Raw genomic sequence first — 17301 nt, 5'->3', positions numbered from 1 at the left:
CCTTAGCATATTATTGTAGGAGGATTATTTGCAGATGTGCAGAAAGTTATATATCTGTATCTCAATATTTGTGTGTATTGTGTATGTTAAATATATGAGTGTGTTGACATATCTGTAAATCATAAAAATAGGCATCCATCATCGCTTCCATTTTCTCCTGCTTATTTGGTAGCAGCAGTTTGAGCTTTAATACCCAGACCTCTCTCTTCCACCTCCATTAGCTCTTCTAGGGTGACACTGAGGCATCCGTAAGCTGTACCTAGATATATCCCAAAATTCCCACACAGTCGGACATGCCTAAAACAGCTCCATGCAAGCACATCAGCCAGCTGCTTTCAATGTGGAGGAACTGCAGCTCTCTATTTATGACCACATTCCTCACCTTTTCTCGAAGGATAAGCCCAGATACCCTTCAGAGGAAGCTCATTGCTTTCTTGTATCCATAATTCTTTGGGTCAGTACCCACACGCTGTGGCCACAAGTGAGGTTAGGAAAATAGATCAGCCGGTAAATGGACAGCTTTGCCTTCATGCTCAGCTTTCTCCCCATCAGGACAGACCGGCATAGCATCACATCTGCATCGCTGCAGACACTGCAGCAATCTGTCAGTCTTCCACGCCACTCTTCACCTCGTGAATGAGACCCTGACATACTTGAACCCCTTCACTTGAAGGCAGCAACCCTGAGCGAGCAATCTGCCCTTTTCTGTCTGAGAACCATTGCCTCAGGTTGAGAGGGGGTTATTCTTGTCCCCAACTCACCTAGGTACAAGTGTGTGTATATATATATATATATACATATATAGCCCTGCAGTCAAAGTTTAACCTCACCTACACCCATATGATCTTTGAGCAGTGAGCAAGTCAAAACACACACACACCACACACACACAGACAGCCTCCCGACTGAGTTTTCAAAGGCTCTGCAACCGTTCTGTGTTTGCTCTCGGCTCGCTCCATGGCTGCTCTTTCATCATCTGCCCGTCATCTAAAAAGCATCTTAAATGATTATGTTTCGGCTTCTCTCCCTGTCTCTTTCTTTCCCTCCATACTTAATCTTGCCTTCATGTTCATGCTCCATTTGAGTCGTGGGTACAAAGGTGAATCACGAAAGCCTTTTATTTTTTGTTTCAGATTTGTGTCATTTTCACTGCACAAGCTCTGCCACCCTGTGCCTCAGTGATTTTTTGGGAGGGGGTCTGATATGTAATGCAACATGATTTTTGCTGCTGCTGTTCAAACTGGGTTCTCTTGTGGTGAAGAGATACAAGGAAACGAACTGCACAGTGCAGGCATTTGAATTTGGCTTTTTTTTTTTTTATTGGAAGTGCAATTAGAGCAGTGGCTAAGTGTTCTTGTCTGCCTCTTAATCCTCAACAATTAATGTGTATGGCATAAACCATATTGGCGACTTTCTTAAAGTGAGATTAATTTGGCAGGGAGAAAGCTGAGTGGGCCTTTGTGGAGCTGGTTATCTTTCCTTAGCAGACCGGGGTATGATCTCCAAGCCTAGTGGAAAGAGGAATGATACAGTGAGTGTGATGTAATGTGGATCATTTGAATGGCGCGAACATCACCGGGTTCTTTTAGATAGCTCTTCTTGATTGCGTGCAGAATTTTCCATAAAGAGAAAGATGGATGCCACCTATTTATTTCTCCCCCACCTTAATGCATAATTGGCTCTGTCTGTGAAAGATATGTGTGAACAGCATCTTTTGCATACCTATTTTTGACAGACTAACAACATCCTGTCCTTCTCTTTTTAGCTCTCTGTCAGGCCGCATTGTTGGAGGCGTCTGGTGGTTCTTCACTCTCATCATCATCTCATCCTATACTGCGAATCTGGCTGCTTTCCTGACTGTGGAGAGGATGGTGTCTCCTATAGAGAGTGCCGAGGATCTGGCCAAGCAGACAGAGATTGCATATGGAACGCTGGACGCTGGCTCCACCAAAGAATTCTTCAGGGTGAGGAACAAAACCTGGCACACCTGGGGTTTAAACATTTTCATTGTGAGCTAGCGGCATTTGGGAAGTATAAGTTATTTTAAAGTGTTATAAGAGCACAGTAAATGTAGAATCGCAAAAACACAGCTGTGGACTCTGCCAGCAATCTAACAGTGAGTAACTACTGACGAAGCAACACAGTATCACGGCAAAACGTGTCACAGACACGCCGGTCCACTGTGTCCATTTCACGCTTTGCCTCTCTAAAACGTGAAATGTACACGCTTACCAGCAGGGGGGGGATAATATATTTAAAGGCACAAAGTCGGTAGTGAGAAAAAAAACTGTATGAAGGACATTCCAGGGTCCTTAATCACCAGAAACAATTAAGCTAGGCAGCTAATGTGTACATACATGTAAATGTGTTACTAATGTCTGTTAAAACGCTTTCCCGTGATTATTTTCACTCCCAGTGCTGGTAGTGCAGCAACGTCTGCGTGTGTGTCCATTTCATGTTTTGGAGAGGCAAAATGTGAAATGGACACAGTGGACCTGCGTCTGTTACACATTTTGCAGTGTTATTGGGTTGGATGAAAAGAGCATAAATAGCTAAATCGGGAGTAAAGTCCTGACATTTTTTAAGGATTTTAACATTTACCTTTAACACTCTAAAGATAGATAATAAAGTATTTATATACTGACAGTCCCTTTCCCTGTACTTCCATCCCTTTTCTTATTAACATTTCTGGCTGTCAGAGGTCTAAGATCGCCGTGTTTGAGAAGATGTGGTCTTACATGAAGGCGGCCGACCCGTCTGTGTTTGTCAAAACGACAGACGAGGGTGTCATGAGAGTCAGGAAGTCCAAGGGCAAATATGCCTACCTGCTGGAGTCCACTATGAATGAGTACATAGAGCAGAGGAAACCCTGTGACACTATGAAGGTGGGAGGCAACCTGGACTCCAAAGGTTATGGAATTGCCACACCAAAGGGCTCCCATCTCAGGTAAACCTTTGCCACTGCAGTGGTTGGATAAAAGCCTTCATGTGCTTTTATTGGTGCCTGTGCATGAGCGTTACCCCTCACCTGTTTATTTGGAGGTCTGTATTTGCTCATTTATGAACATATTTATATGCTTAGGTTGATTTTTTTTTTTGGTGCCATTTCATGCATTCTGAATGCTTTGTGCACGCACTACCAGATTAACTTATAAGTATAAATGCTCTGATCAGATATAGAAGGCATCTCATTATTGTCACGGTCATCCTCCAACTTTTTGCACATATTGCACTGGCATTTACAGCTCGATCCCTCCCATTTTCAATTCTGATCATCTTTATTTGTGTCTGCACATCTACGTACACAGCTAGATTATTCCCAGCTGACTTGTGAGCACTAGCAGAAGTATAAAGCAGGACGATGAGATCTCTTATCCTCTTTAAGGAGCACTTTGCTTCCTTGCTGCCTTCCAATTATATTTCAAACTCTCTTTATATTCTTCAAATCATCCCCCTTAAACACAAACACACACGCAAAAAATAGAAACGTGCCAATCATAAAAATCCGAGCCCCTAAAGCAATTTTACAACTTAAAGAATCCCGCATAGCTGCTTTACCACTTAAGCCAGAGCTCACACCTTGAATGTGAAGTCAGCAGAGTGGAATTTGTATTTTGCGACATTTAATGTGATAATTGACATAATGAAGGATAATTCATCCCGGATTTACTCCTGCCATCGATGTCCAAGAGCAACAGCTGTCATTTCACATTACATTAACACCTTAACCAACTTCCCATTTAAATTTCTCCCGCAACTACAGAGAGAGTGCAGAAGCTGGTGGCATCTGAAGCTTTTAATCTATTTCTAATAGGCCTCATTCATTTTAATGAAAGGAGCCATATGGGAAGATTTTATTCAAACTCGCTGCGGATTCATATGGCTTTCCTCCTTGGTTGACAGCCAGAGGTCAGAATGCTGAGTAGAACTGCTTCTAAAGCCTCGATCAGAAGCTCCTTTTAAAAATTTAATACAAATTCGATTCCACAAATGAAGTTTAATGCTGCATGAACGATAAGACAAGAGGTTGATTGGCCCAGACCACAACATAGCAGTGGGACAGAGTGGTGAACAGCTAAGGGTGGCCCCCGTTTGATCTCGCTCTCTTTGTGTTAATTATTTACCTAGCGATGTACCTTATTCCCAAGTTGTCATTGTGGTCACAGATGTCTGATATGGAGTTCCATTAACAGATAACAAACATTTGCGATTGCATGAGTGGTATTAAAGCATGGCAATTAGAATGACTCACGGATTTTTTGGGTTTTAAGGAGGAAATTTCAAATGTATTCAGCTCATCCGGAATGGGACATGAATGAGTTACCCATGAATTTAAAGAGCTGAGTCCAATCGCACCTGCAATGCATGGATAATGAATCAGTTTGCACGGACGACTGGATATTAGAGAAGCTTTAATCTGACTTTTTTTTTCTCATCGTGTTTAAATTTGATAGAGTATCTGTGCAGAACTACAGAACTGATACCCGTTCCAATAGAAGTTCCTAATTAGACATTTATATACTGTCATTCTTTTTAGATTTTTTGCATAAGTAGAGATTTCTTTTCTACACAGTAAATGAGACTAATAGTGCTGATAGCGCTAATATTGCATTGCAGGCCTGATTGAAAACAGAACTTTTGAGGAAAAAAAACCTAAAATAACTCTTCATTTTGCAGGAATGTCTTCAGAGATCACTTTCTTGTCAATTGTTCTGACGTTCTGTGTAAATTCTGATCTTCATTTCTGACATATACAATCTTCAGGGTCTGTACCATCTCGCTAACATTCAGTAACCTCCCTGACATCTGCTCACGCTGAACCAACCAAACCATGGCTCTCCACAACATCCATGTCCACTTTACTTCTTCTCGTGACTTCTTTCTTTTTTGTCTGAGTCTGCCAGGCTAAGAAAGAATTTAGAGGTTTTACCAGCTCCAAAAAAACTGTCTTCCCTACAGCTGTGTGATGTCCTCCAGGTTGGGGGTAGAGACTCTTCTGTGTTCAGTGATGAGAAAGGCAGGATGCCGACAAACTAAATTGTTCCTGTGCAGAAGAATTGGTGCTGATTTGAGCAAAAAAAAAAAAGGCAATCACGTAAAGGCTGTAATCTTTACTTTTATATGCAAATTCTGATTGCAGATTCTGGCATTCTTGTGATTTGTGGATGGATAGTCTTTGTCCTCAACCTTGCAGCTATAGGAAATACACAGTGACCAGAGAGAGACAGAGCTACCCATGGGGAGGTGCTTTGGGTGATGTGTCTGCAGTTGGTCAGGCAACATCTTTTTCAGCCAGTTAGAGAAATAAAGCTATCGTGAAAGTGATCGTAGCAGTTAAAACCGTCGAAGCCTCTGCTGGAATTTGTTTCTGCTGTTATTTATAAATTAATCAGCATCAGCTTCTATTCACAAGAATGCTGTTATGGCTTGAATATTGATAGGTTTGTTGCCATAGCAATTTGTATGCTGGTGCAGCTGAAAGGAAATTACCATCTGTAGTCAGACTTCCGCATCCAAAAGCATCTCCATTTATAGTGTTTGCTCTGCCTCTCTCTGAGACAAGCCCCTCCTTGGTAAAACCCACTGTATTGGCACTCAGTGTTTAAGCCCCATTGCAGGTATGTGACTAACACGTGCATCCTAAAGCCAGTGCTCCTGCTTAACACCAGTAGCCAAATGCAGGAGTGTTTCCAATTCTAAGTCAGCATTTCATTATCACCACCACCACCACCATACGACCAATCTCTTTATATCTGTCCCATAGAGTGTCTCCTAATGGTTATCGTTTTATATTATTTTCAAGAAACCCAGTAAACCTGGCAGTGTTAAAACTGAACGAGCAGGGCCTCTTGGACAAATTGAAAAACAAGTGGTGGTACGACAAGGGAGAGTGCGGCAGCGGGGGCGGGGACTCCAAGGTCAGAGCCAGTTTGATAAACCCTGCGGGTAAACCCACCACCACTGAGAGTGGGGGGTGGGGAGTGGGGGAAGGGGAAGAGAGGGGTAACCGGCAAGCCCACGCTGCACCACCACTCCAGCAACACTTAATCTCTCTGTGTGGTGTGGGGAAGAGCAAAGGGAAAGGACTGAGGGGGGTGATTGCTTGGCCGACAGGGGATGAATTTGAAATCCATGGAGAGGGGAATTTTTGCATCATGTCTCCCTGCTCAAACAAAATAGCACTGATTTAAAATTGATCAGTGCTAATTAAAACGGCAAAGTTATTTGTGTTGTGGCTCCCACGCATCCATTCTGGGACTATAAGTTTAGCTGTACAACATGGTTGATTTCGAATAGGAAAAGATCAAATTAAGAAAGCCTTGTGGCATAAGTGAGTGCAAGCAGTATGCCGGTTACCCAAAGTGATATAGTAATACACATCTACTGCCTTAGGGAGCAAACTAACCGAGCTAGATGGAGTATTAATTCATATCACTTTGACTGATGTTTCTAATGATGTTTCTGCAATATATTTGTGTGCACGTGGGTGTGGTTTGTGTGACATTTTTCTTTTGTTTTGTTTTTTTTGCCAACAAGCAAATCCAGGCATGTGTATCTATTTGCTGCTCTTTATGTCTCTGAATTAATAACATAAAATAACATGGTATAATATGTTATTTATGTTATTCCCTTATGGTTGGAAGAATCCCAGTAAACCTAGCGGTGTTGAAGCTCAATGAGCAAGCCGTCTTAGACAAACTGAAAAACAAATGGTGGTACGATAAAGGGGAGTGTGGCAGCAAGGACTCCGGAAGAAAGGTTAGTCTCCAACCCGAACCTGGCACCTCACAGCACCTCGCAGCACAACCCTCCTTTAATACTAGACCAGCCCAAAGTGCGCTGCACTTAGCAGCACTCCCCATGTGGCTCTGGCAGCTCTACTGTATTGGCCCAAATATAAGATGATAATTAAGGATAACTCTCACCTGTTTATGGTTGAAAAATGCATTAAAATAGACAAACAAAATTTTCTTATCAATGTTTTTCCATGCATCATTACCTTTAAAGAAGAATATAATAAATCTCAGTTCAGCCTGAAAGAATTGTTATTGCAATCTCTCTACAGAAACAAAATATTTGGATTTAATTACCTTAATTTTGAATTAATAAGAAACCAATAAAAATGCACAAATCAAAGTGAATGAAAGCCACTTTTTCTAAAGTTTATCTACTTCAGCTTTCACTCTGGAGAATGAATTCTAAACACTTTGCTACTATGTAAGTACACAGCGAAGAGATTGTTACATCTGTCCATCCATTCATTTTCTTCCAGCTAAACTGTTACATTTGTAGTTTAATAATATCTAACAATGTCTTTATGGGCTGTCCGCGATCAAAAGAGGCACCACTTGACCGCCTGTCCAATCCACTTCTACTCTAACATTAACATTAACCTTTGCCAGCAAAGAAAGATTGTACTATTTAAAGTAAGCCTGTGCACATATATGAATGGCAGGGAAATGGCATGGTAATTTTAATGTCACAAAAGGGTCATAAAGTCTGCAGTGTGAGTCATTAACATTGGTTCACAGCATTATCTATTAGACTTTTGCTCCACTTAAAAAAAAAACATGGCGTAAATGTTAATGTAAAGGTGTATCCAGGAGGACAAGATGACTTCATTTTATGTGCATTAACTGATCAGATCTTTTTTAGACCATATGAAAATTTATTAGCTACACTATACAGACAAAAGTACTGGGCCACCATGAGCTGGAAACCCATACCATGAAGCTCCTGGCACACAGCGTTTGTGCAGTTAAATAACTGCAGCATTACAGTTACATTACAGTTGTGGATCTAGGAGGGATAAGATTTCATGAATGGACTTATTGCAAAAGTGGTCTCCTATTACAGTACCACACTGCATGGCTAGGTACTTGATTTTATGCACCTGTTGCAAAGGTACTGAGAACAGGTGATTTCAAAGATTAAGAGGTGTGGCCCAATACTTTTGTAAATATTTTATGAATTCCTGTTTGGACTAGTTTTACAATAGTCATCAATTTATGATAATTATACATATATAATGACAGCTCCCCAGACTGCCATCAGAGACCACCTTGTGGTCTTGCTACTAAGTTTACTGGATTGATCAAAAGTTTTGTTTATTGCATAAAACACATTTGATTACCAAGGGAGAAATGAGTTTATTTTTGTTTGTTTCAAAATGTACATATTTTCACTTTGAAACAGGCCGGCTGGGGTGTTGATCAATACTAGCAGATATATGCCGAGGGATAATTTCAATCTCGCTTTCTCAGCAACACCAAAGCAAATGAACTCAATGCAGCTTACTGTGCAAGTGCATCGACAGTTCCATTATTCAAAGAAAAAAAACATCTGCTGTTTTGATTACGAAAAGTAAATCTTCAAATGCGAAAAGACCCCCCCACCACCACCACCACTTTGAAAAATGTACTTACCAGAAATACTGTCTTATAATTGGGCCAGTACTCTGATGGTACTCTGCTGTTTATTTCTTCCCTCTGATGAGATTGTGTTGTCAGAGATTTATTGTTCGTTCCCAGTGTGTAAATAAACAATGTGTGGTGGATTAGCAAGGACTGTTAAAATTAATTGTTAAACATTTGGATCTGGGTAGAAGGAATCCTTATAAAACGATTTGTCCAATCCTGAAAACAAATGTACACACACAAAGTGTTAGGATAACATTATATTTGTGCAGTAGATCAAATATGAATTACTCAAGCAGGCTTTTTGAACATAAATCTTTTCTGTCGAAAGGAATGAGAAACACAAAAGGGCATGAAGTGAGAAAGATGAAACAAGAGCTATTGGCCTTTGCCTTTATATATTAGCCTTTATAATAATCCTGGCATAACGCTTTTAATTTAAGGTATGCATATATGGATGCCATGTCAATTCATATTAACCCGGAGTTGTATCAAGTCTGCCCACTGCACTTGCATGCATTAGAATTTTGTTATCTACTGTAAAAAAAAGAAAAAAGAAAGGAGTTTCTCCCGACAGAAAAGCTTTAGCGCATTACTTCAGATACCTCTTTATGTACCTCTGTGTGGCCCACTGAACTCTGCCATTGCTTGTACCGACAGTTCTATTGGTAGTTTATGCAGAAGTGTCAAACTATGTGCCATGAAGAGCTCAGTCTACAAGGAGCATGTTACAAACAAAGTAAAAACTGTTCTGATGGAATTATAGGTTCAGTCGATAGTTTAAAGTCATATTAAATACACCATTGGGATCCATTCGTTTTCTTAGATGCTTATATGCTAGTCATCGTCCAGGTGAATGATCAATCAGGGTATGCTACCTTTTTGTTGCAAGCCTATGTTCATCCAGTTCCTCTGTCAAATGTCAATATATGCACATATGTACTTAAATTAAGTGATCAAGTTTTTTTGCTTGATCGAATTCAGTGATTAGTTTGATGCTGCTCTCAGATCTGTATGCTAACAATGTAGCAAGAGCTAACAGCAGTTAAGCTAGCACTCTCTTTCCAAAGCTAACAATCCTAGTAGCACCCAGAGGGATTTCTAACTAACCACATCACACTTTAATTGTTTTCTGTGGCCACAAAATAACCTGGAGTGGTCCAGTGTTAATTATTTAGCATTATCTCTATACAGCATACTTGTAGTAAAATTTTCTTCCAGTTTTAATATAACAAAACTAATAAATTGGAAGACTTTCAAATTCAGCTGACTGAACACAAATTCAAGATTTAGTCTAGTGTGTTTGGGGAATAAAACAGCAGATTCAGTCCTCCGTAGCACATAGTTTAGCACACGTCACCTGTTATAGAGTATATCTAAATATTTGGACAGACTTTAAACTCAGTTTTGCACTTTGGTTTAAAGTCAGTTTATCTGAGCAAACAAATTAATGCCTCGGTTTTATTTAGTTGCTAAAAACCACTCAACAAAACATTCCCCACATAATTTCATGAAAAAGAATATTTAATATACAGAAAATATCAGTGTAGTAGGTTCACTGATTCAAGCCTTAATAATTAATGTCCTCTGTATATCATCAGCAGACATAGATGTAACGTTAGGGGCACTTGCAGCAGAGATAAACAAATCATAATATGAAATAATGTCAAACTAAAAACTTGTTTGTGCTGTTGTCACATGAATGCATGTGTTATGGGGCGTGTTTGTGTGTTTATCTATACCCATTTCCTCACAACAAAAAGTTATCATTTAAAAAGAAAACTGTAATTTGTATGTTTTTGACTTCACATTGTGTAAAATGTAAGTCAGTGTTAAACGCTATCTGGGGCCTGCCACACAAAGCGAGTCGCACATAGTCTTTATCTTTATTTTGATTGAAAATTTGGGGTCAGATGCTGGAACATGACTTAATACGGTCTGGTGTTTACGCGAGGATGCACGTGCACTTAATCAGAGCAGAGTGACATGCAGAAGAAATGAAAATGTCACACATGCCTCAGTGGCTATCTTATTGTAGCATACGATTGATCAGCTACCCGCTGCGTCCCCACTCTTGGTTCATTTACGTCATAACAGAGAACATGTGCAGGAAAAGAAAACGAGAAAGTGAACATTACGTGATGAAATTCTACTTTCTGATTGGTTTTTGAAGAGGCGTAATCAGTTCCACCTGCTTATTCTGAGCTTTTTCTTTATTCAGATTTTTCCTTAATAGAATCAGAATATTAGCCTCCATATAAAGAAAAGCCTCTAATATGGTTAACGTTAATTAAAAGTTAAATTCAGCCCAGTAAACAGTGGATAAACAGCAAAGTTTTGTTACAGAGCACATGCAAGAGGTGGGATTTCACGCAAACAGCCACTTACAATTTAATAAAAGTGTGAAATTTGACTTGACGTTAGCACAAAGTGGCAGGAAGTGAATTAGAGATACACGGCACTTGAAGGCAGGTAGAGTATGAAATACTATAAAAAGAATATACACGTGTGTGTATATTCTTTTTATTTCACTACACTTATGATATTAAACAGGGTTCAATATCATTGCTGACATTTTAATGTGCTATGTAAGTCTGTTGTGGGAAATAATAATTTTGCCTTCCTCTCTCATGAAGACAACAATAAATCCCAACTTAGTCTAAGACAGAGCATAATCTCAACGTGTTTTATTATGACGTCTCTGTAAAGTTTGATTTCTTTTTTTTTTAACTTAAGGCTTTTTTCAGTTTGTCTGCTGTATATGATAGTGTCATCAGATGTTACAGTTTAGCCTCAAATGTTCTGTTCCTGTAGCGACAGAATAAGTAAGTTATGTAAATCTAAGCAGTCACTAAAAGCTCATCATTGTAGTTAACTTGCAACGGCAGATTTTGTTTGTGGCTTTTGGAAGCACTGGCTTTGAGAGAAGACTAGCTGCACTACAAATTATTCATGATATCCTTTTTATAGGGACAGGTGATAAAATGAGCCAAATGTTGAGGGAGCGTTCCTAAGCCCGATTCATGCTTAAGGATGTTTTGATGAATCATTGGAGCCTGCAGTGGGCATCAGTCTGTGCCAACATAAATTCACTTGGGCCTTTTGACTGGAACACTATTCTCTAACTTTGACTCATCGTACCTTCAAACTGCCTTTTGAGTCCTACCTTCGCATGCCGAACATTTTTTTTTTTTTTGTAGTACCTCCCGTTTGTAAGAGCTTCTGTTTTGTAACCGCGCACACAAAGATCTTTCAAATATTTATGAGTTAACTTTCTCAGAAAGGCAAAGTCACTGAACCAGTTTCACAGAATAACTCTGTGCCCTTTGCACTTATCGTTTTAACACTTGCAGTATTTACTGCTGCTGCTTGTATCTTATAAGAAGGTTCCCACCTCCCCTCTTAGGTCTCCTCACCAAGTTCACCAAGATAAGAAAGCCAAAGTGACTGAGAACCTTCACAGACCCAAAGTTAGATCCAAAGTTAAAAACTGCTTTGTGAGCCAGGCCTCTGAAATATATTGTTATCCCTGCTATTTTCTTGTTGTGTGGTTATGTGTGTCTTAGCTTGTCGACTTTTATGTTAACTTGTCTTCATGTGCCTTAATAGTTGAGGCGTTTTCTTTACAATGTGGGTTGCTACTGGTTTGGATTAGTGTGGGTTAAACAGTACTGTGCAAAAAAATCTCGAGCCACCCTCATTTCTTAACATTTTATTTCCAAGAAACAAGATTATTGTTCAGACTTCCTGGCCAATGGTTCTTCAGGCTTTTTTCTTCCTTTCTTTCACTCATTTTCAATCTATTGCTAGTTCCTGAAGCTGCTGAACAGTGATCTATGAATGATTCAAGCATAAAAAGACACCAAAGTCCCGGGTTGAACCAATGTTTTGTCTACATACAACGGTCAGCTTATCAAAGAACTACTTTAGCCAAAACACATAATCTATTTCCAATTCTTTACCTGAATCTACAAAAAATGTCAAATATAACACAGTTTGACAGGCAAAAAAAATTAATTTATAATAATCAGCAAAGTGATTCTCAAAACCTTGGAATATCTTGACATGCAGAAAAGAAAAGTAGATTACATTCCACTGTGCAATGTCATCTTTTGTTTTTTTCTTTTAGCATGATAATGATACCAAACACACTGCAAATGTAATATATATAGTATTTCAACGTGTGGTTCCACAAGTTTCAATAAATTATTGCACAATTTGTTCAGTTTTACTAAGAATATTGTAAAGAAGTCAGCGGTGGCTCAATATTTTTGTCTATAGTTGTCATTTTGCTGTACATGTACTCCATTTGAGTCGTTTCACTTATGATTTCTGTCTGTGAAACTAGTTTGTAGCTAAATTTGTCTGTGTGTGTGTGAGAGAGAGAGAGAGCGAGAGAGAGAGAAAGAGTCCAATTATATGTCATATACTGCTGCCGCTATTGCCTCCTCACGACTTCTCTCCGCCCTCCTTCCCCCAGGACAAGACCAGCGCTCTGAGCCTCAGCAATGTGGCGGGAGTCTTCTACATCCTGATTGGAGGCCTGGGCCTGGCCATGCTGGTGGCACTGGTGGAGTTCTGCTACAAGTCCAGGACCGAGTCGCGCCGAATGAAGGTGTCCACCGCGCGAGCTGCTGCTGCCTCAGCCGCTCAGGCCTTTCACTGCTCAGCCTTAGACAGTGGTGCTAGCGCCCCCTACACAGAGCTGCAGAGCTACGGCCTGTACGCCAACAACACTGTTAAGATATAAGGGCAGAGCACAGCCACGGGGTAGGAAACGCTGTGATCAAGCCATGATGATGATGATGATGATGATGATGATGATGACATCTGCCTCCACACCCCCTCCCCGCCCATCTAACCGTGATCACAGTAGGGCCTCCCACGGCTTCCAGTGCAAACGCTCTCCTGTACTTCTCTCTACCTCTGCCGCTCCCTCGCTCAGTCTTTATGTCACTGATCTCCTGCAGTGTTGTTCAATCACTTGATTCCAAAATTGCCCTTATGCCTGTTTCGTCACGTTCGAGAAGTAAGTTTTCAGAGCAGTTGCTTAGAGTTTCATGTGTTAATGTGGCAGGATTGTTAGCATGTAGCATTTTTTTTTATGTAGTTAGTTTTTGCCTTTGAATTTACATGTAGATGGATTATTTGTCACTATATGTTGTTCTCTAATTAATATTTCCTTCTTGACTGTGTGGTTAAGTACACATGTTGCTTTTCGATGTCACACTGCACAATGTTCCTCACAGGCCTTTTGTTAAAACCCATTACTTAACCCATTACAATAATCTACCACAGCACAGGTATAAAGGCAATTTGAATCACAGTGGTACATCTATCTACTTCTGTCGCTCTGAGCAATTCTCTGCCCTACTCCTTCTTCTCTTTTTGCTGACTGTCTCGCTAACGCAGGCCCCATTGTGGTGAACATCGTTTATATGTATACCATAAGGCAGACGTCGTGCGGCTCGCATGTCTTCCATCACTGCTTTGATCTCAAAAAGTCTTAACTCAAACTGCTGTTATGTTCACAGATCTAAAATGCAGGACTTGTTGCTTTATACTTTACTGGTAGATGTGAGGTTTGGTCTTCAGCAGCTGTTAGTTATCAGCTTCGTGGATCAATTTACAACAAACAGCCTCTGATTTATTCTTCCAGCTTCAAAGCCCCCCCAGGGGGGCGCACTGATATCGTTTTCATGTAAACAAAAAAAAAAGGCAGGCCGAATGCGAGGAGTGATCGTCTACATGAAATCTCTTATGTTTTAATCAGCCCACAAAGGGGCCACCTGATCAGTATGCTGAAGAGAATGGCGAGGAGCCTATTAGTCCAGCGGTGCCTTTATGCTGTTTGACTTGAAAGAAACAACAACACCATTCCAATTAGAGGCCGGTGTAATTCTCCAACCCCCGTGCAGCACTTACTGGTCGCTCCAGATCGCACTGGCTTTGCCCGATTTAATCAGCTATAGAATGCGGACAGATAGCGAAGTGGCACGCATGGGCACGTGCACGCACACACACAAGCATCACACATCATTAAGTCAGCATTCGAGCCCAGTGGGTTTTATTGCGCTAGACTGGAGAATGAAGCTATTAAACCAATGAGTGAAGCCTCAGCTCCCTCTCTGCCCACCCTTCACTCGGCTCCTCCTGCTACAAATTGGGACATTCGATGCACAATGTCTGGTACCCCAATTTTAACACCGGCAAATATAACTGATAAGGAATGTTTAACAGTTTACTTGCTCCAGATTTTTTTTGGCGTGCCCAACATTCAAAAAGGAACATACGTACATGCAGCAGACTCTTTTGTGCGTGTATTAACGTAAAACAAACAAAAAAACTGGAAAAAAGTCGAACTTCTCTGCAGACATTAGCTGTGTGCTGCTAGCTCAAACTGTTGCATTCACCGTTTTGATTACAAGATATCGCATGTGTGCACAAATACACCGAAATCTGATCTGTGGGCTAATTGCGATGTTTTTGCTTCCAACAGCAATCCATCAACGACGCCATGCACTGCTCCACCCTGACCAGGATGAGTGGCAACGGGAGCGGCGGAGAGAACGGACGAATCCTCACCCACGACTTCCCCAAGACCGTTCAGACACTGCCCTGCATGAGCCACACCGCCAGCATGGGACTGGGTGCCTCCGGCATGTGATCATCATATTACTGTGCTGGCGGCGAGGGGATAGGCAGGGTGGGGCAGAAGAAGAAGAGCACAGGACTCTAATAACCTCAAAAAAAACCATAACAAAACCCATGGCTGTCCGGTTTGACCCATCTATTCTCCCGGCTTTCCCAACTTGAACAAAAACTTACTGCCAAAACGGACTCTTAAAAACCGCTCCTCGCAAATGATGAACAGAGAATCGCAACTTTTTTTTTCTTTTTTTTAGTAAGTGGGTGTTTGAAAAATAGATATCGAAAAAAAGAAGGGAAACGTGCTGCAATAAAGAAGTCGTCAACTGGGCGTGTTTTTGGACTTTTTTTTTTTACCGTGTTCATTTATGTGGAAAAAAAAGAGTTTTATTCTTCAGTGTGACGCCTGCGCTGTGCCATTTCGATGGAGCTGTTGACGTTAGTCTGCTTGTGCAATATCTTCACCTCCACTGCTGACCTTGTACTACCTAGATGCTTTCCGATGGCTGATGGATCATGTCTTTGCACAGATGTGGCAGAGGAGGACAAACACTTGTGACTGCTACGATAATATGATGTTGTTTTCGGGATGTCCCCACCTTCCTTCACTCTTACATTTATACTCCATTTTTGAAGGACTAAGTGCTCAGAGTAGCATAGCCAATTTTTGTGAGATAGTGGTTTACGCTAGATTGATAGCGCAGATTAGTTCGTCTCACGTATTTTTGATTTGACTTACGTTTCGATGACGGTTAATGATGTTCAAATCAGAAGTTGTCCAGGCTACGACAAACAAGCATTGCTGCTAGACGTCATTGAACACATCATGCCTTGTCTTAGTGCCACATGACCATTTAAATGCGGAACATTGTACACAGATTGAGTTTGAGTACTTACATCGATCATCAAAGCAGTCATTGGGCACATTCATAAATGCTCACCTCAACCTGCGTCAAAAAGAGAATGGAGATGACACAATGACACATTATCCTGTATGTACAATACTGAGTGACCTTAAACTGTATTCTGCTGTTGTGACATTCATAGCATAATCACTGATACACTGGACAGTCTTTTTGAAGACAAATTTAGAGTTTATCTACAGTTGTTGCAGCATTGATATGTTTTGTTCAGTACTAAGCGAAAAAGCCAGAAAGCCGGCTTCCTCGCTGTTGCTAGCTAGCACAGCAAGGAGGGGGTGCGATTGATACACTCGATGTGACTGACAGATTTGGAGTTAGTATTGCTATTGGAAGTCAAGGTTATGGTGATCACTGCGCTGCTTGGCTCTCCCGAGTTCTCCCTTTCAGATCACATCAAGTATCGAGGAATCAGAGTGACAGGCCTGGGACATTAGAGGGCAGATGTGACAACGGGCAGACATCCTAGGTTTGGCATTTAGGCCCTAAAGTAAGATTCCATACCAGAGCATTTCAGTACATTTAACATAAAACGACCGTCGGTGATGCACTTTGCATTTCTTGGGCCCATTTTGTCACACACCATGGTAATTTATATTCTTATGCATTCTTATGCAAGTGGCCAACGGCAGAAAACAAACCTTTAGCTAATTCTGTGATTTAAAACGGAAAGATGATGTAACAGGAGGGAAAACGAGAAACACTGGCATGATTCTATAATTTTATTTTTTTCGTTTATTGACAATAATTCCAGAGATGCGAGGATACCAACAATTTTCGCTTTTGGTTTTTTTTCATTAGAACAATTTGAGTGTTTTGCTGCTGTCTGTACTAGTTTACATGTTTGATATAGCCAGGAGAAATGTGTTGTCACATATTTCAGTATGAAGATGTTTTAATCAAAACACGATGACAATGTTGACCCCCGTCGCTCTCACAAGGCTCTGATCATCAATAAATCACAACGGGCCGAAACAGCTTTTGCTTAAATCCCGTCTGTCCTCAAACCAACATTTTACACACAAGTAAGATATTCATGAATATTCTCATGACAGTAGCAGTTATAATAACAGCGCACATTTGTTTTCGTGTATGAAAATAGTTTTCATATATGCAAACCAATGAATTGCCTCCAACCATGTACCAACAAATGACAGTCAGCTGTAATTTTTTTCACAAAGTGCATCACATATTAAAACCTAATTTATATGTATTTTTTAAAGGTTTATTAGGAAATAATCCTTAAAGCAGTACATTCATTAATAATGTGGCTTTCCCACTTATCCAGTAACTACGGGGAATCACGTGTCCTTTTT

At 40.6% G+C, this 17301-nt stretch overlaps 1 protein-coding gene across 1 annotated transcript in view; it reads left to right on the top strand.

Moving 5' to 3' along the window:
* gria1a (glutamate receptor, ionotropic, AMPA 1a) overlaps nt 1-15251 on the top strand; it is a 70376-nt gene extending 55125 nt beyond the window's left edge. Inside the window, 6 exon segments of the mRNA XM_006781718.3 lie at nt 1766-1964; nt 2700-2947; nt 5804-5918; nt 12898-13032; nt 14917-15072; nt 15074-15251. Coding sequence (XP_006781781.2) covers nt 1766-1964; nt 2700-2947; nt 5804-5918; nt 12898-13032; nt 14917-15072; nt 15074-15118 — 898 coding nt within the window. The 3' untranslated portion in view covers nt 15119-15251.
* The last annotated feature ends 2050 nt before the right edge of the window (nt 15252-17301 follow it).

The sequence above is a fragment of the Neolamprologus brichardi genome, chromosome 2 (assembly GCF_056152115.1).
Source record: "Neolamprologus brichardi isolate AB-2024 chromosome 2, ASM5615211v1, whole genome shotgun sequence".
Taxonomy (NCBI): domain Eukaryota; kingdom Metazoa; phylum Chordata; class Actinopteri; order Cichliformes; family Cichlidae; genus Neolamprologus; species Neolamprologus brichardi.
This window is presented reverse-complemented; position numbering and strand designations above follow the sequence as displayed.